Below are 25,554 nucleotides of genomic sequence, written 5' to 3' on the forward strand. Positions count from 1 at the left end.
CCTCCTGCAATGCGCGGGTCGGGGTGCTGCTTTCGGAGATAATCCTGGATGACCGCACGCACGTCCTCAAGCGCAAGGGGCAGATCGCAGGGAGGTAGTTGATGTGCGGCGGTCGCGAGGTTGTCAGCTTCCTCGTCGCCAGCGATGCCACAGTGATCGGGAACCCGCTGTTCACGCATGGCGCATCCTCTATGCGCGAGGCGCTCGATGCGCGAGCGAATGTCCCGCACTAGTGGGGTACCACGGCAGTTAGATTGCAGGCGACTGAGGGCGGCGCGGGAGTCGCACAACAGAGCACTGTTGGGCGGCGGTGGGCCGACGGTGAGCAGCAGTTGCAGCCCGAGCCGGATCCTCATATAACTCCGCCGTGGTGGAGGAGCCGAGGAAGTTTGCGTGTTACTGGCTGTGCAGTCGCAGGGAGGGGATGGTAGCCGCCGCTGAAGGGACCAACTGTCGCGGGCCACTGAGCCATCGGTGTACAAGAGGAGATGGTCCTGGAGCTCCTCGTGTATGACGGCTCTGGCCAGCTGCTGCACAGTGCAGAGGGGTGTGCTCCGCTTTCCCGCGATGCCGACGATCTCTCGCTGTACCTCCGAGGCAGCAGGCCAGCCCGCGCAGGAGCCGTAGGGGGTGGCCCCTGAGTCAATTGTTCATACTCGAGCAGCACCACGCCCATTCGTGAGCGCGGGTGCGAGCGCATACGCTGCAGCCGCGACCTGCTGTCCGGTGCGCGGTGAAGCCGGTCGATGTGATTCAGTCCCAGCGCGCTGCTTGGAGCTCAAGTGGCCACGCTCCTGCCTCGGTCAACGTTGCGGCACACTGCGAGTTTTTAGGCTGGCCGAGGCACAGGCGCAGGGTCTAGCGGTGCTGGAGCTCGAGCTTCTTCGAGCCCGGCTTGGGCACCGTGACGAGAGGCAGCGCACTGAGCGCCGCCCCCAAAGCTGCGGCATTGTATAGCTGCTGCGCGGCTTCTTGGGAGATGCCCTGGCCTCAATCGGTGAACTTGTGCACGGCGGTGGTGATCCTCTTCATCAGCAGACAGGCTTTGGTGGCCACGGAGCGGAAGGAAAAGTGCGAGTCGATGTCCAGGCCAAGGTACTGCACCGATTTACGCCAAAAAATCGGAGTCCTGTCCAGTGGCAGTGAGAACGCATGCAGCGCGCGTCTAGTCAGGACGCACTCCACAACGGCTCCATACAAAGACGGCGGGATTCGCCAATCGCCCGGATTATCGGCTTAATTTTAACGACCCAGTGATCTGTAAAGGTGAACGCCGCACGCTTAACAGTTTTTGGCCCAACTACGCCATTTTTCGGGCACCCACGGCCCTTCTTCCCTGCGTCACCGCGTCGCCTGAGCTAGGCCTCGCTCCGCTGGGAGCTAGGCCTACTCCGACGAAGGCTTCCGCCACCAACGTCAGCATGGAGGTGCAAGTGCAGGGAGAAACTCTTTACCCCCGCGACTATGACCCAAGTGACTGGACTCACATCCTTAGTGTTCCCGCCTGCTCCAAAGACATCCGTAAGTCAACCCGAAGCCAGGAAACCGCAGCGTCTGCAAGCGGTACCCCCATGTCACCTGGTGCATGCCTTAACAAGTCGCACCTGCAAGCAACGCCTGTAGCTGCGCCGCGTTCGCGGCACCAGCCGCCGCCCCCGGCTGCTAACCACAAGATCGTCTTCAGGTCCCGAAGCGTGCTGCAGGTAGACCTGATTCCGGCCCGACTACTACGGGATGCCATCCTCCAAGCGGTGTCCCAGCTTTAGGAACCAACGCGCCAAATAAGGGTAGACCCACTCAACAATACATGCACAGTAAGCACGCCCCTACAGGCTGACACCCAGATCCAACTCCAAGCCAAGAACTTCGCAGTCTCAGCTTACATAGCGCCACCGGATAAAGCGGTACGCGGAGTCATCTCCAATGCGAACTGGAATGAGACCCCGGCAGCTCTCCTCCAGGACCTCATCACCGACAACCCGGAAGCCCCCTCGTGGACGCCCGCCGAATGGGGGCCACGCGTTTCATTGTAATTACCTTCCGTGCTGGACCTGTGACAAGCGCCATTCTTTATCGAGGATCCCTCCACAGGTATTAACCGTTCCGAGCGCATATAGACGCCTGCACTAACTGCGCGTCCCAGGCCACCGGGCGGATGTGTGTGTCCACCCAAGATCTCATAAATGTCCCCGCTGCGGGAAATCTCATCCCGAAGAAGTTGTGCCCTCGTGCACCCCCAGCTGCATTCTCAGTGGAGGTTCACATATGACCGGAACTTTGAACTGCAAAGAACGGGGCCGTTAACTACCATCACCGAGGAACGCTCTCTCTCCTCCGTCTAAATCGCGGCTGTCTCGCCGCGATCAACAAAGCACAACCAACGGACGCCGCTCGACGGCTTCCCAGTCACTTCCAGAAACCGACAGAACAGCAGCAAAAGTTCCTCGCGTCTCACTTGGGCAGACCGCGATTCCGGCAACGCCAACCGTCATCCGCCGCCACCCCAGTCCTCCCAAGAAGATCACAGAGACCAGAAACTCCAGGACTTGCGCGACGAGGTAAGCCATCTCTCCTCCTTTTTAAGCACCCCACCCCTTCTCTACGTACACAACCCGCACCCCCTCTCATTAACCCGACCTCCTCATCCACAGATACTTCAAGCACCCCTCCTGCAAAGAAGCAGCGACTTCAGACGCCACACCGCCTCCGATATTCCCAAATATGGGCGCTAATTTCGCTGCACTCGATGCCAAATTTGACCACAAACTAAGAGCTAGACGCCCGCCTTGAGGCCAGATTTAATCACCTTGCCGCCACCCTCACCGAAAAACTTGAGCAGCGCATGGACGCTATGCTTAACAAAATGATGGTACTCATGGAACATAACCTTACCCATCGCTTCACCCAACTTCAGGCCACCTACACTCCTTCCACCCTACCTTCGCATCCGCAAGCACAAACCCCCTTTGCTGAACAACACTTACTAATTGACACCCGTCTCACTCCCCTCCTCAACCCCTCTACTATCGAATATGGCGGGGCGGAACACTAATTCTCTCTCCATTTTAACTTGGAACTTTTGCGGTTTCCGGGCCAAGCGCACACCTATGCAACTTCTCCTTCTCACCCTCACACCCACTCCCCATATACTTCTTCTCCAGGAGACTCCACACCGGGCAACCCTCCCCAGCTACACATGTGCACACTCAGACACCACTAGCACAACCAGGGCGTCCACACTCATCCACCGCAGCCTCACCTATAAAACTCATCGCATCACTGAACTTATATATAACACACATACATTTGCTTCATACTTTATAGCAAATATATACAACTTCCCGTTCCTGCGGATGGCCTCGTTAGAATCACTTCTGCGAGAGCTACACCAAAGAGCAGGGAAACATTCTCTACTAATCGGTGGGGACTTAACAGTCAGCATACTGACTGGGGATACACAACCACGACACATCGAGGTCGCAGGCTGTGGCTGCTCCTCCAGAACCTCCAACTCACTGTTCACAACACGTTTCAGATTCCAACGCGGATCGGCAACAGTGTCAGCATGGACACCAGTTCTGACCTGACGCTGAGGCGCTGCATCCGCGGTGTTGCCTGGAACTGAACTCAGCATACATGGGGCAGTGATCATTACATTATACAAATCACTGTCCCGTACAAACCACCCTGTCACTCCTATAGAACACAAACTGGTTAACTGGGATGCATTTCGCACTGCACGCACCGCCCACCCAGACTTTCCCATCACAGGCATCGACGCCTGGGTGCACTCACTCAAGCATGACGTTCACCACAACACGCAACACATGAAGCGATCACCGAAACCCCTACCCTGAAAACACGCCTAGTCCACATCTGGGAGGCTTTTCACAGCCTCTTGGAACGCTGGAAAGGCAATAAATATAGCAATACATTTAAAAAGCGGCTGGCCGCGCTGCAGACACAACTCCAACAACACTCGGAGGAGCTCTGCCGATCCAACTGGGGACAGATATGTAACGGCATCGTCAGAAACCTGTCCAGCAAACACGCATGGCAACTCCTACAACACCTCATCGACCCCACAAACGCCAAATCATCAACACAACACCATGTGACGCGCCTCACACACCAACACATTGACGATCCCGAGGCCCTCATAAACACACTTCAGAACAAATACACCTCTGCGGGTGCCCCCGCATCTCTGCCCACCAACACAAGACCAGTAAATCCAACACTCGACACAGACAACACCCGCCTCGGTGGCTCAGTGGTTAGGGCGCTCGACTACTGATCCGGAGTTCCCGGGTTCGAACCCGACCGCGGCGGCTGCGTTTTTATGGAGGAAAAACGCTAAGGCGCCCGTGTGCTGTGCGATGTCAGTGCACGTTAAAGATCCCCAGGTGGTCGAAATTATGCCGGAGCCCTCCACTACGGCACCTATTTCTCTTTCTTCTTTCACTCCCTCCTTCATCCCTTTCCTTACGGCGCGGTTCAGGTGTCCAACGATATATGAGACAGATACTGCGCCATTTCCTTTCCCCAAAAACCAATTAATAATAATTAATAACACAGACAACATGAGACGGAAGTCAGAGCGGCCCTCCTGACTCTCCGAACTAACTCCGGACCTGGTGCTGACAAAATCAAAAACTGTATGCTCCGTTATCTGGACGCCCCAATCAGTCACCAAATCATGAAATACTTCAACCAGTGCTGGAGGGAGGGTACCCTCCCGCAGTACTGGCGCCACGCGAAGGTAATATTCATACCCAAACCCAACAACCCACTTACACTTAAAAACCTTCGTCCGATTTCGCTAACTTCGTGCCTCGGAAAGCTCCTCGAGCATGTTGTGATTGCAAGACTCACAACTCACATGGCGGACAACAATGTATACCCGCATAGCATGGTGGGCTTCCGCCCCCATCTGTCCGCTCAGGACGCCATGCTGCAACTCACGCACGACATGTTCGACCCGCTTCTGCAGTGTTAGCTTTGTATCTCTCCAAAGCTTTTGGTCGCATCGAACATCAGGCGATCATGACTGCCCCATCTCTACTGAATGTTGTGTGCGCACGTACACCTATCTTCAAGCATTCCTCACTGACCGCACGGCTGAGATACGTTTTGGCCCCCTCTCTTCCCCCTCCTACACGCTTCAGAGTACCGGAGCCCCTCAAGGGTCCGTCCTCTTCCCCTTCCTCTTTAACAGCACCCTCATCCCCTCGCCCGAAAATTGGCAACTATTCCCCATCTTTAGCACACTCTTTATGCTGCCGACAACAAACTGTGGACCACCCACGGCAGTGACGGCGGCATAGAGCACACCTTACAGGACGCAGCCACCCTCACCCAAAATTATGTACAGAACATCGGACTGTCTTGCACCGCAGAGAAGCCCGAACTGCTCTTCATCTGGCCTAAGAACCACCGCTGCCCCCGCTCCCCCATTGCCATTGAACTGAATGGGGACCCAGTACCACAGGTTGACACCCTACGCGTATTGGGCCTGCATATCCAGAACGATGGCAAAACACCACCACCCCCAAGAAACTCAAGCAGATTGCAGGCGCGATATCGTACCTAATCCGCACAATTTCGGGCCATTATAGAGGCATGAAGGAACGCGACGTCTGCCGCCTCATTCATGCCTTCGTCCTCAGCAATGTGTTCTACACTATCCCATACCTACAACTATCCAAACACGACATAAATGCTTTGGATGCCTTGATCTGCAAGGCGTTCAAGATCGCACTTCATCTTCCCCTCAAAGTAGATAGGTTAAAACTTTATTGATGAGCCTCATTTATGAGTTACTGCCTAGGGTTGGCTCTTGATCCCCGGTGGTGGCCAACAGTCCACGACGTGCGGCGACGTGTCCAGCCCAATCTACCAGCAGGCTTTGTGAGGCCGATTCGGAGCTGGAGATCGCGATCTCCCAACCGTCTTTTTCCGTGAGGTTCCAGCGAGATGGTGGTTGGAATTCTCGGCGGAGATATAAAATGTGGTCAAGGTTGGCTCTCGGAGCTCCACAAAGAGAGCATTCTGGTCTGTATTGGACTTGATGGATAAGGGCTAACAAAGCCGGTGAAGGGAATGAGCGAGCCTGGAGCTGTATCCAGGTAGTTTGTTCTTCTTTCGAGACGGATATGCGTGGTGGGGGATAGACGAGCCTTTTCTCCCTATAATGGAGGGTTATTTCATGACAGGTGACGAGTCGATCCCTAGCGCTACCCCGGTCTACGGTGTGCCCTGGTCGGTTGACGTACGCTCGACCAAGAGAGTGGGCCACTTCGTTTCAGTGGTTGCCTGCGTAAGCTGGCACCCAAACTATTTGAACTGGTCGGCGTTCTGTGGTGCAAGAATTTAGAATTCTTCGGGCGGTAGAATGAACCTCTCCCGTGCAAAATTCGTGATAGCTGTTTTAGAGTCACTCAGAATGAGTGTGGCAGCGGAGGAGGAAATGGCAAGCGCTATGGCTGCTTCTTCGGTTTGGTGTGTGGTGTGGGGTGTTGAGGGGACGCTGATGCATAGCAGCTTCCTCTTAGCACCTTCACAGACAGATTACTAGGCCTGGGCCTCCACAACACAATCGGGAAACTCGGGGAGGCCAATCGACAGGCCCAATACATAAGGCTTACACAAACCTCCACAGGCCGGTATATGCTGGATTCCCTCGGAATCAAAATACTGGGCAACGACCCGACCCTCCTCCCCATTCCTCAACCCCTTCACCGAGAGCTGATCATCAAGCCACTTCCAAAAAATTGGCTGTGGTTTAGCACTGGTTAACCCTAGTTGAATTGCAAAAGCTTCGTTTCCTCGGCACGTCGTCTACGCAGCGTCTCATTCCGGCGCTCTCGAGAACTCAAACCGGTCTTTTCCGCAGCTGAAGAATCACTCCGGGACGTGGCACGACTACTTCTAGGCGTATCTTCGTTACGACGCTTCTCGAGTCGGGCGGCGCGTTCTTCTGGCGTCTCTTGAGCGCGTTGTCTTTTCCTTGCTTCGTTCTCTCGTTGGTGCGTCTCTTTCGCGCTCTCCATAACGACTATAATACACTGAGGCGAAGCGCATATGTATATACCCCCCGCGAGGCGACACCTCCTCTCCCTATACCCCAGCGGAGCACATCTGGTGGAGGGAGCGGCGACGGCACCGGCGGCGCCGACGGCGGCGCCATCTGTTTGAGCGCGGCTGCGGCATTGCTAGGCAACGGCGGCTCAAGGTCGTTCGTGGGCCCGCGCATACGGCTGAAGTGTGCGACGAGCCGAAATGGTTGGCTGCCTGTCGTTGTAAAGCTTTCGCTTTAAAAATATACACAGCGAGCCATGGAGGACTCGCCGTGGTGGCTCAGTGGTTAGGGCGCTAGGCTACTGATCCGGAGTTTCCGGGTTCGAACCCGACCGCGGCGGCTGCGTTTTTATGGAGGCAAAACGGTAAGGCGCCCGTGTGCTGTGTGGTGTCAGCGCACGTTAAAGATCCCCAGGTGGTCGAAATTATTCCGGAGCCCTCCACTCCGGCACCTCTTCCTTTCTTCTTTCACTCCCTCCTTTATCCGTTTCCCTACGGCGCGGTTCAGGTGTCCGCAAATACATGAGACAGATACTGCGCCATTTCCTTTCACAAAAACCAATTATTATTATTAGCCATGGAGAAAAATACACAGCGAGCCATGGAAAAGAAAATGATAGGTGTAAAGTTAAGAGAACGGAAGCTGGCAGAGTGGGCGAGGGAACAAACGCGTGTTAATGACATCCTTGTCGAAATCAAGAGGAAGAAATGGGCTTGGGCAGGGCATGTACTGCGAAGGCAATATAACCGCTGGTCCTTAAGGGTAACGTAGTGGATTCCAAGACAAAGCAAGCGTAGCCGGGGGTGGCCGAAGGTTAGGTGGGCGGATGAGATTAAGAAGTTTGCACGCATAGGGTGGGCGAAGCTGGCAAAGGACAGGATTGGAGAGGCCTTTGCCCTGCAGTGGGTGTAGTCAGGCTGATAATGATGATGAATGCTGCAATTCTAAATCTTGCGCGAGGCCGAGTCCACGTCCCTGCTTTTGCATACTAGGCTAGCCCGATGCACCCCATCCCGCCACGTTGAGCTTTTTTGGGTACCTGCCCCCTCCGGGAATCCCGGAAAGGAGGCCGGCAACCATTTAGAGCGAGGTTCTTTAAACCGGGCTCACGTGGCTTTGGATCAGGGATTCACAAGGGAGCGAAAGCACTCGTTCAGCGAGATGATGCGGGCCTACAGAGCCTCGCGCCAGATCTACCCCCGCCGCATCCCTCCCTAGATAACAAACACGCAACGCTCTGGTGGTGGTGGTGGTGGTGGAAACTTTTATTGCCAAAGATGTATATGGTTGGGTCGAAGCCACTACATCGCACTTGGATGCTCCCTCATTGTGAGGAGGCACCCCTACAAAGCGAAGGATAGCCCTTGCACAGCAATACTTCTCAGAGCGCTGGAGATGAGCCGGCGCTGGTTTTGAGAAGTTTCGGTCCAGTAAGCCAGTAAGACTTACTGTCTTACAGTAGGCCAGTAAGACTCCGCCATGGTCGGTGATGGAGATGAGGGAAGGTGGGGCATGTGAGCAGGGTGTGTAAAAAGTCTCCTGGTTTGCCGCAGAGTTTCCACGACGAGGGGAATCGGTCTGGGTATCGGGCATGGGGTATGGAGCAGTCCGAGTATTTAGTCGTCGCCAGTGTGCGGCCTGCGCTGTGGTGAGGGCTGGGGCTGGGGGTGCGTACTCCCTTCGTTGTTCCCGGTAGTACGAGAGAATATCACGGAAGGATAGCAGGCGCTCCTCGGCCCCTACAAGGGGCTCGACTTCAGACCAGAATGTGAAACCTCGAGCTAAGGAATTGGCCTCCTCGTTGCCAGGGAGGCCGGCATGTGCTGGCGTCCAGATGAGGGTTATAGGGCGCCGGGGCTGCCAGAAGCGTAGCAAACGAGCAGCAGTGTGGGATATGCAGCCATTGGCATAGTTGAGAATGGCGGACTTAGAGTGAGAGATAATTTTTGTGGCAGATGTAGAAATGAGAGCAAGCGCGACGGCTGCCTCTTCTGCCTCTGTGGTAGAATTGGAGATGACTGAGCTGGAGGTCAGAAGCTTTTCTTGATTGTCGGCTACCGCCAGGGCCATACGGGAGCCTGATGTGTACTGCGCTGCGGCCACGTAGACCACCTCATCGTCATCGCCATACTGTTTGTGGAGAGCGCAATGCTACTCTGCGGACCCTGTCTTGCTCACGGTGCATGTTCATGTGCAGGGGGTACGTTGAGGTTAGAGCGGAGGATAGGAGAAAGGGGGATCCCCTTGGTAGGGTGTGTAGTTGGGGTGAGGTTTAATTGGGATAATAAAGTGCGACCAGCCTCTGAGTTGGATAGACAGGATATTTGTGCCGTAAATGTAGCTTCTGTGAGTTCTTCAAAGGTGTTGTGGGTGCGGATTTGAAGAGTAGGTCGATGGATGCGCTGAGGGGAAGACGTAGAGCCGTTTTCGTGCAACTTTTCGGGGTAGGTATGGAAGGGCGTATGTGGTACGGCTTATGACATAAACCTGGATGAGGCGAGTCGTGTGTCGCTCGCGGAGGCCAGCCCGGCGGTTCGCTATGCTTAGAATTAGTCTGGCGGTCTGTTGACCGTGTGTTTGGAGTGTCTTTATGACTTCTCTTTGCGCGCCATGGGAGTAAATAACAAGCCCAAGCACGCGAATTTTGTCTAATAGTGGGATGGGGTGGGTACCTAGGGTGGGGGAGATGAGTGGATTGACTGAATCGTGTTTGCGCCGGTAGAGAAAGAGCACAGATTTTGAAGGGAGCAGGTCAGGCCACGCTCGCGTACATATTTGTCGATGGTGATTATGGCCAATTGTAGATGTTCTTCTATTTCGGCATCACTGATGTCTTCGTCCTGTCACGTACAGTGATGTCATCACGTACAGTGATGTCTTCGGCGTAGAAGCTAAAATGGATGTTAGGGATCTGAGCTATCTGTCGAGATAGGTGAAGGAGTGCTATGCTGAAGAGAATAGGGGACAGGACGGCTCCCTAGGGCATACCTCGTGCTCCCAGCGTGACACCTGGAGGCGGTGGTCGCCGAAAGTAAGCGTGGCTATGTGCTGACTAAGGAAGTCTCGGATGTAATTGTACATCCTGGTGCCGACTCCCAGGGTCGTAAGGTTTTGGAGGATTGCTAAGTGTGCAACGTTATCAACGGCCTTAGTGAGATCCAGCCCTAGAATAGCTTTGGTGTCGGAGGTTTGCGAGTCGAGAATGTGATGTTTTAGGTGCAGGAAAATGTCCTGTGTACAAAGCCTAGGACGAAATCCAAACATGCTAGTGGGCATGAGATAGTTGCCTTCTAGGTATTGGCAAAGCCTTCTCTGGAGTACATGCTCCATGTTTTTGCCAACAGAAGATGTGAGGGAGATGGGTCTGAGGTTAAAGGTGAGCACAGTTAGCCAGGTTTGGGTATGAAGACGACATTGGCCTCTTTCCATAGCGGTCAGAGGGTACCCATTTTCCAGGACTCATTAAAGTATTGGGTAAGTGCGGCAATGGATTGTGCGTCGAGATTCCTGAGCGCCTTGTTATGAACCCCGTCTGTGCCTGGGGCTGAGGACGTGTTAAGTCTCTGGCGTTCACCCTGAACGTCTGCTTCTTTAATGGGTTGGTCAAGGTGGTCGTTAGGAAGACCTGTATAGCCAGGGTGTGTTACAGGAGATTATGCGGGGAAGTATTGATTGCGAAGTTCTTGGAGAAGCTCCGGTGGAGGTGTATCGGAAGTATGTATGAGTTTGGTGAGGTTGTGTCTTTGTGTAGTCCTAGAGTGAGTGGAGTCTATTAAGTGCCTAAAGAAGTTCAAGGTCTCAGGTATACTAATTACACTCAGGCGCAGACTACAGACACACACACTCCCCTCACCGTAGCCTACAATCATCCTTCCTTCCTCACTCCTGCCTGCACCTTGTGCCCAGAACTCTTCACCACTTCCCTCTACATCCTTTCCCTCTGCCCGGTGGACCCTCCCCCGCGCGGCCTCGAGGACCTCAAGACCTGGGAGGACTGGGAGACCCGGCTGTGCTCGGAGGACCCGGCCGTGCAGACCATCGCCACCGGCCGGGCTGCCAGTGTTAAGGACCTTAGGGATGTAAACAATTGAGTGTTGTGGGGTCGTGCGGGGACCCATAAATTCCTCTCCACCAATAAAGTTTCTCTCTCTCCCTCCCTCCAGTGACAGTGGCGTAAGGTGCGCGCGCGAGTGCGAAACGCAGGCACTGGCCACCAATCTCTTTCTCAAATCGCAATCGAAGAAAATTGAAGATTGGTTTTTAAATGTGGTTTTTAAGAAAGGAAATGGCTCAGTAACTGTCTCACATGTATCGGTGGACACCCGAACTAGTTTTGAGGAAAGTAAATGGTGTAGTAACTGTCTCACATATATCGGTGAAGACCCGAACCGCGCCGTGAGGGCGTTCACCTCTGGCTCACTTGGTCAAAACTGCAATCACCGCGACATCGTTACGAGATAGCGCAGTACAGATTTCGCTTGAAAACATCTCCCGGCATTGCGCCGTTTAGCGATTAATCGGGGCACAAGAAGCAGCAAACGCTCTCGGATGGAGCAAAATCAGCGTCGCACACACATTAAAGCAAAAGCTTTACTGGCCTAGCAGTAGCGAGCAAACTCGGCTCCGAGAAACCAACCTTGCTACAGCCTGAGCGTGACGTCAAAAACACGTGACATGCAGCAGCTACGCTGGGAGTCGGAGCGGCTGCACCGCCAACCCGCCGAACGCAATGAAACGCAATGCCGCAATGAACACCGAACACGCAGTGAAAAAGCGCGGAGCCGTCAGCTGCTCGATAGAGTTTAGCCATGGATACCCAACCGCCGGTTGCGACTCTGTACCAGCGGCGCCGGGCCGAGTCTGGCGATCCCGAAAACATTGCTGGTCATGCAAGGTATATGGAGAACGATAGGGAACGCAAGCGCGTCAAACTTGCTGCCGAGACGTCCGACGAACGTGAGAAGAGCCTGGCCATATTTAGCTCCGTTTTAATTACTGCTGAACCTGGTTAGAGAGCGACAGCTGTGGTGTATCGGGCAAGAAGACGCGGCTTGGCGTCGTGTGTTCCGCACCACTGATTTCCACTAGGTGGCTGGATGCCGCATTCCCGCTTTCCGAAGTGAGCGCAAGTGAAGTCACCAGAAGTTGGGCGGCATGTCCCGGAAGTGCTAGGTCTCCTGTACATTTCAATGCAAAAAGTCGCGTCTTTCGCGCCTTCGTTCTGAATTATTTGCGTTGGTTTCATGTAATATCTGCTCTTATATGAAGGGAACAAGCAACCTGAACACGAGAAATGTGATCATTGCTTGGGGAACCCCGTAATTTCAGAGAAACCGAAGTAAACAGGCATGCAGGTCTCACCATGCCGCGGCAAAGGGGTACGTGCATTAAACGTTATTTTCTGATCCGGTTCTTGTCTTACGAGCGTAATTAGGGGGAGTAGTGGAATGACGATGAGTCTAGGTAATCTTAAAAACAAATTTTCGTGTTGCAAAGAAAAGGCAATGGCGCGGAAACCCTGAAACTCGAACTGCCGCTGTTTCAGTTTCGGGTTGGTGGCGGACGATGTCTCTTCTCATCGACGGCAGGTGATGTTTATCGCTTTAGTTTGTAGTTTACCTTCCAGACGAGCTTTTAATCTAACTCAATAGCACAGCCACGTTTCACCTACACAGCACGAGCGAAACAACTGACGAGAAAGGCGAATGCAAAAGCGCATGTGACAAGCGCAGTTTGAAGTGAACTGTGCCAAGCATCACACGAATAACAGCCCATTCAGGCATAATTTGCTACAGCATGAAACAGTACTTGATACGCTCCGTCGAAAAAGCAGTACCATATACATTTTGGACGCGCTAATGTGAACCAGCAGAACACCGACGGCACCTCACCAGATTGTGGCCTCGCCCTAGCTCGCTCCGGTTCGGTCCAAACATAATTCGGTAAAATGGTGCACTGCAAAGTCAGCTGCCTAATGAAGGTTTCCACCTATTCTTTCTTAACTTTATCCCTCATTGATTGCATAACTTTGGCTTAAAGCGCGACAACATACATTCCAACAAAGAGCAGAGTTGGCGACGCAAGCATAACGGGACGACACAGAGCTGAGCAGACGAGGTTCCGTACGTACTGTATGTAGCGCCGTTCTGTCGTCGGCTAGTGTCGTCCCATAGCGATGAAATGGACCCTTATTTTTGAAACGTCTTTCCCGGGGACTTTGCTGCTCTCCTCATGCAGTTGGCGGCGCAACAGGTGGGCATTTTCATGAAAAAAGACGAGAATGCCGAAAAGACAAAATGCTAAATGGAAAACGAGAACTGAAACTGAAAAACCGTGCTGAGGTCCGATTTCATGCACTGCCAAAGGCTGACTTCCGGGACAAGCTGCCCAACTTCCGGTGGCTTCACTTTCGGGCGCCCGATGCGGCATCCAGCCCCCTAGTGGATCAGTGTTCCGCACACTGGGTAAGCTGCGCGCCCACCTCGCCACGGTCGCTAGAGGTTAATCACGCAATGAACGCTGCGTGCGGCCTATTGCTGCAGCGCGCGTCTGCCACAACCTTGTCAGCGCTAATGCGTGCAGGCCGCGTTTGGATGGAGCTGAAACGCTAAGGCGCCCGTGTGCTGTGCGATATCAGTGCATGTTAAAGGGGTCCCATGTGGACCTAAGATATTAAATTTATTTTTAGAAATATGGCGGAGTGCTTGAAGCACTCCGGCATGGGTTGGCCCGGTATTGCACTGCCTCCGGGATCGGCCCGGACATGTTAGAGCGCGCGCGCGTCTTTACTAATGTTTTTTCTCATCTTTAGATTCGCCGTATTTAAGCACGTGGCAGCGGTTGTGGCTCAGCTTGAGCGAGTGGGCAGGCCCGTGCGCTTTCCTTTTCGATTCTTCCTGCCAGCAACTGCAGCAGCAGCGCTCTCTCCCCGGGCTCTCACACGGGCTCACGGGCTCTCACAACCAAAACAGGGGCAAAGCTGCGCCTGCAAATCTGATAATGAAGTGTGCCCGAAGGAGAGTTCCGACGAAAGTTGCGTCCTTCTGTGGTGCACAAATCTGTTGCTAATTTCAAGTTTTGAGCAAGTAGCGATTAGTTCACTGCTTAAAAACCCAAACAACGCTCTGCAGCGGTGGCTCAGTGGTTAGGGCGCTCGGCTATTGATCCAGAGTACCCGGGTTCGAACCCGGCCGCGGCGGCCGCGTTTGGATGGAGGCGAAATGGAAAAGGCGCCCGCTGCAATATCAGTGCATATTAAAGATCCCCAGGTGATCGAAATTATTCCGGAGCCCTCAACTACGGCACCTTTTTCTTCCTTTCTTCTCTCAGTCCCTTCTTTATCCCGTCCCTTACGGCCCGGTTCAAGTGTCCGACGAGATGTGAGACTGATACTGCGCCATTTCCTTTCCCCAACAACCAATACAAATCAATCACAACAGATGGCACACTTTACGAGACAGTGGTGTTCTTATTAAGGAACGGTCTCTTTCACTTCAATTTCCACGCAGGTTTGCCAGCCATTGTGGTGACGGTCTGGGCCATCACGAAAGCGTACTTCAGCGCAAATCGCAACGACCCGGTCTTATTCGACGGTCTGTGAGTATGCCCTTTTTACAAATTCGTTGGCGTGGAAACTAAATTAAGCAAGAATTAAATGCGAGAGAACGCGTAACCTTCACGGAGTTTTGTGAAACGAGTCACACATACGGACGGTAAATATGGGCTTTCAGAATCCTCGTTTTGGTACTGTCTAAGTGACATAAGAGTCGCATTTATTTCTGAGCTGTTGAAACAATCGCGAGCATTAAGCTTGTGTCTTTTTAAAAAGTGCCATTGTGGAAATATTTTCTTATAGCGCATGAACCCCTGAGAGCTCATGACTCATTAGATGGTGGGCTGGAAAGGAAATCAAGTGGAGATGGTCTTATACCTGGCATTAACAATGCTGTGGCGGGGTCTCAACCCATTGATTAAAATACAAATTACCCTATGTCTATGCAGCGTGCTATAACGCACCTAATATGATCCATTACACGACGGACTTCATAGTCATGCATTCATGTTACACGGAGGATCAAGCAATAATCTAGGTTAACGAATCATTCCATACGATGCCTTGAACTTGCATCATCTGACAATATGTTGCATTCGCCAGCCTCCAGAATATTTTAGCTGTCTCCTTGATTGTATTTAGAGAGTTTCTGTTCATTAGACTAGAAAATTCTGCAGGACGAGTGAGCCCCGGCTTCATTGTATTGATGAGTCAGCTGGTGGCCGGAACTAAGTAGACAAGCAGATGCATGACGCCTTGCTTCCGCTGAGTGAAGGCTAAGCTCCTGTTGCACTTGTGGCATCAGTATTATGCGGTGGCTTGGCCCGCTGTCCCAAGAACGCTTCCAAAAACAGCAACATCGCGATGGCTTCAACTTCGCCTGGAGACGAATATGGCTTAGTCGTCATCATCCTAAGCGAGCAGCGCGCATGCGTCGAAGAGCCCTGCGCGTAGCCAGGGTTCTTCCACGCATGCGACAACCTTGGATGCTATAGTCCTGATCAGAGATGCTTTTACGCTATGCGTTCCAGTGCTGCGACCAGTATGGAGGCGTCCGGATTGACTGTAGGATATGTAAACGCAAGATACGCTATAGGACAGGTCTGCACTGTGACCATAATTGACGACTTGAGCTCGAAAACTTCGGCTTAGCTTTACTTTTGAATCAAATCATGCGACAAGGTGCGTGCAAATAATGCTTTTTCGATACCGAATCGAATACGAATAGGCTAGCTTTTCCACAAAATACGAATCGAATATTTGTGTGATTATTAAAACCATAGCGTTCACTTTCCTGTTCAGCGGAAAACCCTGCGCCGCCGTAGTCACCAGGACATCCCGATTGGTGAAGGGGGTCGCGACGTCGCAATGACACGACCTCACGCGCGCAATTCGAACTCCCCACAACGATCATACAGTGCAACAGTAATGACGTCACTGCACAATTGTTATTTGGTCTACGTGGTCGTGCTTCAATCCACCACCATTACGTGCTGCTGTTTCAGAAAAATCAAGGCTGAGCCCAGACTCTGACCGCTGCCCCCTGGGATGTGAGCCGGGTGCGCTACACATCGACCACTTAGGAACGTTCGTGCGACATGCTTAAAGAGAGGCTTTGTGTGTCTTGTGACAAATAAAAAAATAAAAATAAAACAGATGTGACATAGAATAAAATAGAGGAAAGTAAAATTAAATTAAATTAAGAAGAGCGTCCGTGTCTGCGAAGCTATAAGCAAAAAGTGCACAGTTCGCCGAAGGGATCCATTAACGCCATCGCGTCGTACCCGTACGCTCAAGCTTAACTGTCCCCGAATGTTTCGCTATTTGTGCGACTATCAGTAAATACGAATATTCATGCAAAACAAGGAAGCGCTAGCATCGATGCTATAAGTCATAGAGAACAGCTCTAGCTGTTGAAAGACGCAACACTGACGTTCAGTAGCGGACGTTCAACACAGAGGTCGCATAATAAGTGACTGACCTGCATGCACTACGCATGAAACACGGTGCGAACGTGTTTCAAAAAGACGCATATTAAAATTACATTTTGATACTGATGACAAAAACGCACGAACTAACGCCAAATTCTAGTTCGTGAGAGGGACGAGAGTTGAAGCCATGGCCTCCGAGATCGGGCATTCAGCAGGGTTTGCTATACTTGGCTGAACACAGCCTTGTCGCGCAGTCTTGAAGGCTATATATACATTAGTATTATGTATGCCACCACCACTCACATGGACCGCGTCATGGGGTTGAACCTTCCTATCAGCACAGGCCAAACTCGGCAGCATGCTGCTAAGGCAATTTACACAAGATGGCAACTAACAGCTAAAACAGGCTGCCTAAAATGCATGTTCTCAATTACGGATGCATCAATGCCCATCCTGAACCCCTGCGCTGAATATCTCAAAAAAGAGCGCGAAATATTCTCATTAAGCTCATTTATTTTGGATGAAATGTGTGAAAAGAGTGTCACGGATCCCTCCGGAGAATACTCGGACCGCAAGAATGGACTAGGCGAGAGGTGTTTCCACACAGACGCACATTTAATACACCCTACGTGACACACACACTAGCACACAAAACAAACACAAAACACAAATACTATCAATACACACGACCCGGTAACAATGCTCCTACGTCTACTACTAGCGTTCTACTGTTAGCGATCAGCGTTCGTGCTCACGGTTCGGTGCTGATGCACCGTTGCATGGGTCCAGTAGCCGGCGTCAAGGTTGCGTTCGAAGTGCTCAGAGTGGCGTCGCTGGCCGCGTCGTTGGCGGCGTCGTACGAGCTCCCGGTTCAAGCGCCCGTGGAGGTGAAGCTGGCGACGTTGGCGTTGTGGGCACCACCCGGATGGGTGGAAACAGCGCTGGAGGCACCCCTGGCTGTAGCACATGGAAGCGTCCTCCGCTGAATCCCGGGAACGGGTTCAGGAACGGCAGGAAGTCTACGGTGCGAAGCCGTAGAAGTCGAGCTCACCGGAGCAGTAGCCGGCGTTGCTCTCTTCCGGCCGAAGCGTTCCTGACCCGCCGGAGCCTCTGCTTCTCTGTTCTTTCCCCCCATGCCTCGCTCTCCCTCGCGCTTTTATAGCCTTGGCGTTGGTACACGTCATCCTTGTCGTCGTCCTCTTCTTCTTCTCTTCTCCACCAATCATCTCTTCCTCCCTCACCGAATACTTCTTAATCTTCTTTATTCTTCGGTTAATACACGTCCTCCTTCTCGCCATCCTCGTCGGCTTCTTCAAACCTCTTTCGTTCATACTTCTATTTCAAACTCCCTATTATATGTTACAAAGACAATCGAGTATTTATTGCGGAGTTGTCCACTGAGCAGTTGACGTGGATTTCAGGCTTCCGTTTACCGTGCTCAGCACGAATTTCAATATATCAAAGGATTGGCTCTATTGCCTAACTACGAACGTTCTCTTCATATTAAAGTATGTACATAATGTGAATTTAATTGTTCAGTTACAAAGCATACATGAGGTCGCTCCAAATTTTGTTCTCATTTCCTCACAAGAACCACAAATAGAGACCACGGCTTTCATTCGCCGCTTGGCTTTCGAAACTTGCAATCATAAAAAGCGTGTCCCACTTCATTCTGCGGAGATAAACTTAAGTTGCGAAGTAGCAACGGGCAAAGCGTGTAAAAGGCTCACACGCGAAACTTTAACCGTGCGAGAAAAGAGACTAAGACCGAAATCTCGGCCGGTGTCGCTTTCCCCTTACGCAAGGCTGCAAAGCCAGGAAGCTGCTTCCGAGCAAGTCGTCGCGATGCACTCTTATTGGACGGAAGAGTAGCAATGTTTCACTAAATAAGTATAAAACCAAGAACGACACGTAGCAGTAAGTTGGCTCTTTGTGCAACAGAGGGGGAAGAAGAAAAGGAAAGGCGGGGCGGCCATTTATTTGCATTTCCTGCATTGCAGGAAGGGAAGCACGAAATTATATGGAGAACATTCATCTCATTAAGAAAGCCAATACAGATAGGAGACAAAGTCAAGCAGTCTGAGAAAAGAAACATCCAAGATGTGTGGATCTCAATAAGGAAAGCGTCGAAAGAACCCAGCTACGCCGAACGAAGAGAACAGAATGTGCCAGTTGAATAGCCAACAATTTTACGGAAACGCTTGATCCGTTTGCTCATGTAATTGGGTAGCATAATGTCTCCAAATACGCTAGCGAGTTAATTGGCGTATTTCTATTCATGAGCCCTACAATCTCCTTTTTCCCAATCTCTTAGAGACTCAGTTAGGGCCCACTAAGTAAATATTGCAAGCAACCCTAATTTCTTAGAAAAGAAATGTCTCTCCATTCTTGCTGAATTCACCCCAGTGTGGGCACTTTTTAAGTGGGGAAGTCATTGTCCTTATTCATGACTTGTTTGTGAAAGTCATTTAGCAAAATCTTTATAAATAAAGAGTAGCCTGCACTCGACACAGTGTGTCCTAAACTATGCGCCCACCGTCTACGGTAAGTCTCACTGTACTGCAAAAAATTACACTTGGAAGATAATTTTTTATGCGACCCCAGAAAAGAGTTATGCAGATATTGCTATAGGTTATTTAACCGCGATAAGAAGTGCGCGGCCAGAGTCGGAGCGTATTGGCCCAATCGCACTAATTACGACTAAAGATGAAATCTCAACTGACTAAACGGTTTTCATTTAAACATTTTCACTTTACCCTACATTGCCTTCCGTCTCACGTAGGATACCTAGCGGAAAAATGTGAATCCTCGCATCTCACAAGAAAAAGCTGCCGGATTCTCGAAATGTCACCAGAACTCCTCACATCTCTCAAAAAGAAGCCTAACTTTCAGTTTCCAAAGATAGAAAAGGAACGATCAAGATCACCTATAAGCGATAGGTGATCCTCAAGCTGAAATTGTCCCGAGTTTGAAGCGGCGTGCTGCTTCATCTTTATATGAACGAATAATTTTTAATATTGCAATTCATTTATTTACGCTACCTATAGTATGCGAGCGCAGCTTTATCGCTATTACATGTTCAAAGATTATCCTAAATTTTTAAGCTCCTTTGTGCAGTAGCACCGTTTATCTCTAATGTTCTGCAAGTTCTTTTTACAGTTTCACGAAAATGTACAGGTAACGACAAAATGACTGAGGTGAAAACTTTCCTCTCTTGTTTTTATAGCTTGCGCGTTCATGATAAATTTTTCTCTAGGTGAAGCACGGCGAAAGTATACTGATGAGTTGCCAGCGCAGTCATTACAAATTTGCCTGAAGCTGAGCTTCAGAAGTTGACTGTTCAAGTATACTCCTCAGGACCTCTGTCTGACTCAAATATCTTTATGCCTCAGTTTCCTTCCCAAAAACCTCCTATCGACACTGGCGTGTCGGTGCCCGCCATTGTTCTGCAGCATTTCTGTGTGCAAGAGCCGCCGCAACAGGCAACCGTCCCAAAGCTTGTCAGCTGTCACAATGCATGTCACCAAGGAGGCGCTTAAATATGAGCTTTTGTTGATTATTCTTCGGCTGTGGAGAAGTGTTGCCTTTCCCTCTGAATTGTTTCCACGTAGTATAAATATGTTAAATTCAGTGCAATTTTTTTTAGCTAGAAACGTTTATGAAATTTTCGCAATTCCTCTCCTTCCGCTTGAGAAGGCCTTCCGAAAGACCATGTAGTAAACAACAGCTTTAGTACTAACGTCAGGTAAATACAGTTATACGCAAATGCACAATTCTAAACCAACTAATTGTGTATGATGGTCAGTACACTGCCCTTTTTGGTAGAAAAAGCATGCCTTAAGTGAACATCTCAAAATGTATCTAATCAATACCGTAATCTCACTTGCTACTATGTTTCTTCAGTAGCTGCCACGTACCTTGTCGCCAGATGACTTTTTTTATTGAGTCAGCATCAAAAGATTCAATGCAAGTTAACTCACGTGTAGCAGCATAAGTTTTATTTCGTAATGTACTGAATGACTCTGCGCATGTACTGACCTATCACAGTGGCGCTGTGGCTTGGCCGTTCTGCTGCCTAGCAGGAGGTTGCGGACGGTGGCCGTATTTCCACGGTCCTAAAATGCAGAAACACGCGCGTGCTGCGCGATGTTTGTCCATGTGATGCGCCCCAGGCGACCGAAATTAATCCGGAGATAACTGCTACTGCATTTTTCATACCCCAAGTGCTGCTACAGGATGTTCGCCCCTCTATATCACACTACACGGTGCCACCCCATTCAATAATCTGTCATACCATTCGAGAGTCTTCAAGCTTATGCCCACGGAAATCATATAGTTAGGACCCATGCACAACCAAGACAATAAGGGCCAGCGCATTATTCTCAATACTTGAAGGGCATAATATTGTTACGAGCAATTCGAAGGAGAACCTCCGGAGACGAAACGTAAAACTGTGGCGGTTCCTAAGAGGTCCGAGCGCGCGAGCGGGAGAGCAACATCATCTTTCTCCTTGGATGCAGGCGCTTTTTCTTCTTCCATAGTGGCACGTATCACTGCCCCCTCTTCTGCAGCATCGCAGCGATGCGGCTAGGAGGGAAATATCAGCAAAATACAGCTGCATTTAACCGCTGTTCAGTCACGGACTCAATCGTGGTAAGGCTTCATGCCAACAATGTGCATGACTTCAGAACGGTGCGACCGGCGCGATAAGCAAGCCGCTTGGACGGGAGTAACTGCATACGTCACATCACTGATGCGGCGCACTACTTCGCAACGGCCGAAGTATCTGCGCAGAAACTTTTCAGAAAGGCCGCGGTGACGAACAGGTGTCCACACCCACACCAAGGCGCCAGGCGCGTTACTGACGAAGCGGCGTCTGAGGTTGTACCTCGCGGCGTCAGTGTCCTGTTGGCGGTTAATTCGCAGGCGTGCCAATTGCCGCGCTTCCTCAGCACGCTGAACGAACGTGTCTGCGTCGAGGTCAGCGTCAGAGTCGCAGTAGGGGTCAACGGGCAACACAGCATCCAACGGAGTGGTCACTTGCCGACCGAAGACAAGCTGGAAGGGGGTCAGTCGGGTTGTCTCCTGCAGGGCGGTGTTGTAAGCAAACGTTACGTACGGAAGAATGGTATCCCAAGTTCGATGCTCGACGTCAACATACATAGAAAGCATGTCAGCTAGAGAGCGGTTGAGTCGCTCTACCAATCCGTTTGTCTGTGGGTGATAGGCCGTAACACGTCGATGACTGGTATGCGTCAGAGTCGTCACGGACTGGGTTAAGCGAGCAGTGAAAGCAGTTCCCCGGTCAGTGACAACAACGGCGGGGGCTCCATGACGCAGGAGAATGTTGTGTACGAAGAACTGCGCCACTTCAGCAGCAGTGCCTTTGACAAGAGACGTGGTCTCAGCGTACCGTGTCAGGTAGTTGGTGGCAACGATGGTCGAACGCTTTCCAGATGAAGACTTCGGAAAAGGGCCAAGGAGGTCCATGCCCACTTGGTGAAAAGGGGTCTTCGGTGGTTCGACGGGGTGAAGAAATCCGGCTGGTTTCAACGGTGGAGACTTACGACGTTGGCAGTTGCGGCATGTTTTTACGTAGGCCCGCACTGATGGGAGTAACCTGGGCCATAATACTTCTGCTTAATGCGCACGAGTGTACGACTTACTCCGAGATGGCCGGCGGAGGGTGCATCATATGACAGGCACTCAAAATCTCTGGCCGCAGCTGTGATGGTACGACAACCAGGAACGCTTCTCTGTTGCTGGAAAAGTTGCACATGTAGAGAACACCAGATTTTAAAGTGAAGGTGTGGAGCCCGCGTCGAAAAACAGGCGGGATGCGAGCGTCGACGCCTTCGAGGTAATCGATAAGCGGTGTGAACTCCGAGTCCGCCCGCTGAAGCTGCGCTATTTGGGCGGTACTAATTAGCGCCCAGGAAAGGAAAATCATCGGCGGGTTCCTCGGGACCGATTGTGATAGGCGCATGCGACAAACGATCCGCGTCCTGACGCTTACGGACCGACTTGTAGACGACTGCTTAGTCGTATTCTTGCATGCGTATGCTCCATCTAGCCAAGCGTCCTGAGGGGTCTTTGAGGCTCGCCAGCCAGCATAAGAAGTGGTGGTCGCTTACCACACGGAAGGGTCGCCCGCAGAGCTACGGCCGGAACTTGCTGATGGCCCATATCTCTGCAAGGCACTCTTTTTCCGTCGTAGAATAATTGGTCTCGGCGCGCTCAAGTCTTCGGCTGGCATAACTGATGACCCGTTCTGCACCGCCTTGCCACTGGATCAGTACCGCACCAAGGCCGACATTGCTGGCATCAGTGTGGATGTCCGTGGCAGCGTGTTCATCGAAATGGCCGAGTATCGGAGTACTTTGTAGACCGCTGCGAAGCTCGACAAATGCAGCCTCTTGGTCGCGTGTCGTGGCGTGTCATTGAGTTTAATGGTTCATTTATTCTCGAGAAAACTTGAACGAAGCGACTATATTGGGAGCACAGGCCCAAAAACAGGCGTACGGCCTTCTTGTCAGTTGGGCGCGGAAAACCTGAGACAGCAGTGGTCTTGTCAGGGTCCGGGTGAACGCCTTGTGCGCTACGAACGTGACCAAAAAACAGAAGTTCCTCAAAACCAAAATTGCATTTCTCGGCTTTGATGTTGAGTTGAGCAGATTTGAGCGCTTGTAGCACGATTCGCAAGCGCTCCAAGTATTGGTCAAAGGTGGCCGAAAATATAAGGACACCGTCCAGGTACACCAGGCAGGACCCCCACTTCAAGCTGGAGAGAACAGTGTCCATCATGCTTGGGAACGTGGCCGGTGCTGAGCACAGAAAAAATGGGAGCACCTTAAACTCATAGAGACTGTCGGGCGTCACGAAGGCCGCCCTCTCTCGGTCTCTCTCGTCCACTTCAATTTGCCACTACCCGTTTTTAAGATGTAATGACGAGGAATATCGGGCCTAACGTAATCGGTCGAACGCATCATCTATCCTGGGCAGCGGGTAAACGTCCTTCTTTGGTCACGGTATCAAGTTTCCTATGGTAAGCACAGACACGCAGAGTGTTGACTTTTTTTTTTTACAACAACCACAGGCGATCCCCATGGGCTGGAGGACGGCTGAATGATATCGTCCGTAAGCATTTCGGCAACCTGATTCTGAATGGCTTCTCGCTCCATCATGGAAACACAGTAGGGGCGCTGGCAGACGGGTCGCGTAGCCTCATCATTGATGATACAGTGCTTGGCGAGTGGAGTGCAGCCGACCTTCGAGCACGTAGCGAAACAGTCCGCAAAGTCCGCCAAGAGGTCCGACAGAAGATCCTTCTGAACCGATGGCAGAGCCGGATTTATTTCGACTGACTGGAGAACGCGGTGTGGGCCAGCATTGTCCGGAGTGGGTCTTCCCACGATGCACAAACCTGGGACCTCAGCAACGCCGTGAAGGAAGGGAACAGCCGTGCCTTGGACGAGGTGCTGATATTCGTTGGAAAAGTTGGTCAGTAGGACATGGGTGCGGCCGTCACGTAGTAGGACGAGACCTGGGGAAACGGCAAGGCTCCGATCAAGCAGCAGTGGAGTATGGCCGTCCGCCAGGCCCTCGTAGTCGTGAAAGAGGTCGTTCCGCACGAGCACCAGGACACTGCACCGCGGCGGCACCGTGATGTCATTCTCGACACTGCACAGAGCGTTGCCGCAAGGATCTCGAGAGTCACAGCGGGGCACGGCCTGTTTGGTCGAGAATTTGACACGTGCGTCCTTAAAGTCAATCACAGCGCCGTTTGCCAGCAGGAAGTCGATCCCCAGAATAAAGTCTCTGGAACACTCAGAGAGCACGACAAATTCATCAACGTACGTGAAACCAGTAATTCCAACTCTAGCCGGGCACTTGCCCACAGGGGAAATTAGGTGGCCACCAGCGGTGCGCATGTGGGTCCCCGTCCACGGTGTCAGAAACATTTCAAGGTCTCCAGCCAAGGCACGGCTCATGACGGGATAATCAGCACCGGTATCGAGCAGCACGGTAATCTTAGTGCTATCAATTGTCACCCGCAAATCGGATGCAGCGTATCGGGTACTGTCGCTTCCTCTTCCTGGCATCGTCGGCTCGATGGTTTCGCGATGCAGGATCTTGACACGTCTCGACGTCAGCGGCCTTGACCCCAGAGGTAGCAGGTGTTAGTTTTCCCTACGCGGACTGGGCGAGCGACGGCCAGTGGAACTACTCTGGCGGCCGGGGCTGGAAGCACGATAGCGGAGAGGCGAAGGCGAACGGGACTCGCACCTTCCAGAGTAAACATGGTTCTGGCGCGCGCAGAGATGCTCCGCAATCTCATGCATTCGTTCACCGTTCTGAGCACAAGTTGCGTCGGGACGAAAACCGCGAAGACCCACTTGGCAGTACGGACAGGCTCGGCAGAGATGACCGGGCTCCCGACAGTGGTAGCACAAAGGCCTACGGTCCGGTGTACGCCACGAATCCGACTTCCGAGGACGTGGCTCAGCTGTAGCAGGTGCATGTGGCTCAGGTGTAGCAGGTGCCTGGGACCTGGTGTCAGTGGCCATGTCAGTTGGACTCGGTGGCTGAGGCTGCGTCGCTCTTGTGGGCGGGGGAGGATGTACAAACTCAGGCGACCCTCCGCCGATACGGCGGCTGGGTCGCTGGTGGACAGGTTGGAGGTCCGTAGTGATGCTGTGCGGAGTGCGGTGGTCGGGAAGCGTACCCAGCACCTCCACCGAACTGTAACGTACAACGCGAGGAGAACCTCCGGAGAAGAGACGTAAAACTGCGGCGGTCCCTAAGTGGTCCGTGCGCGAGAGCGAGAGAACCATCTTTTTTCTCTACGAATGCAGGCTCTTCTACTTCTACAGTAGCACGCATCAATATTACTAATTTAAGAAATCTCCATATTAATTGAACAGATCTGAAGTATAAGAATAAAACTACATTTATGGACCAAAAATTTCGGTTCATAGATTCCACCTTTC

The 25,554-nt window shown here is 51.9% G+C and overlaps 1 protein-coding gene across 1 annotated transcript in view; it reads left to right on the forward strand.

Moving 5' to 3' along the window:
* The window catches only part of LOC144123256 (diuretic hormone receptor-like), a 190,650-nt gene that overhangs the window by 148,951 nt on the left and 16,145 nt on the right, over positions 1 to 25,554 (forward strand). The window contains exon 8 of the mRNA XM_077656116.1: positions 14,590 to 14,677. Within this exon, the coding sequence (XP_077512242.1) occupies positions 14,590 to 14,677 (88 nt within the window). The remainder of the gene's footprint in view (positions 1 to 14,589; positions 14,678 to 25,554) is intronic.

The sequence above is a fragment of the Amblyomma americanum genome, chromosome 3, assembly GCF_052857255.1.
Source record: "Amblyomma americanum isolate KBUSLIRL-KWMA chromosome 3, ASM5285725v1, whole genome shotgun sequence".
NCBI lineage: Eukaryota > Metazoa > Arthropoda > Arachnida > Ixodida > Ixodidae > Amblyomma > Amblyomma americanum.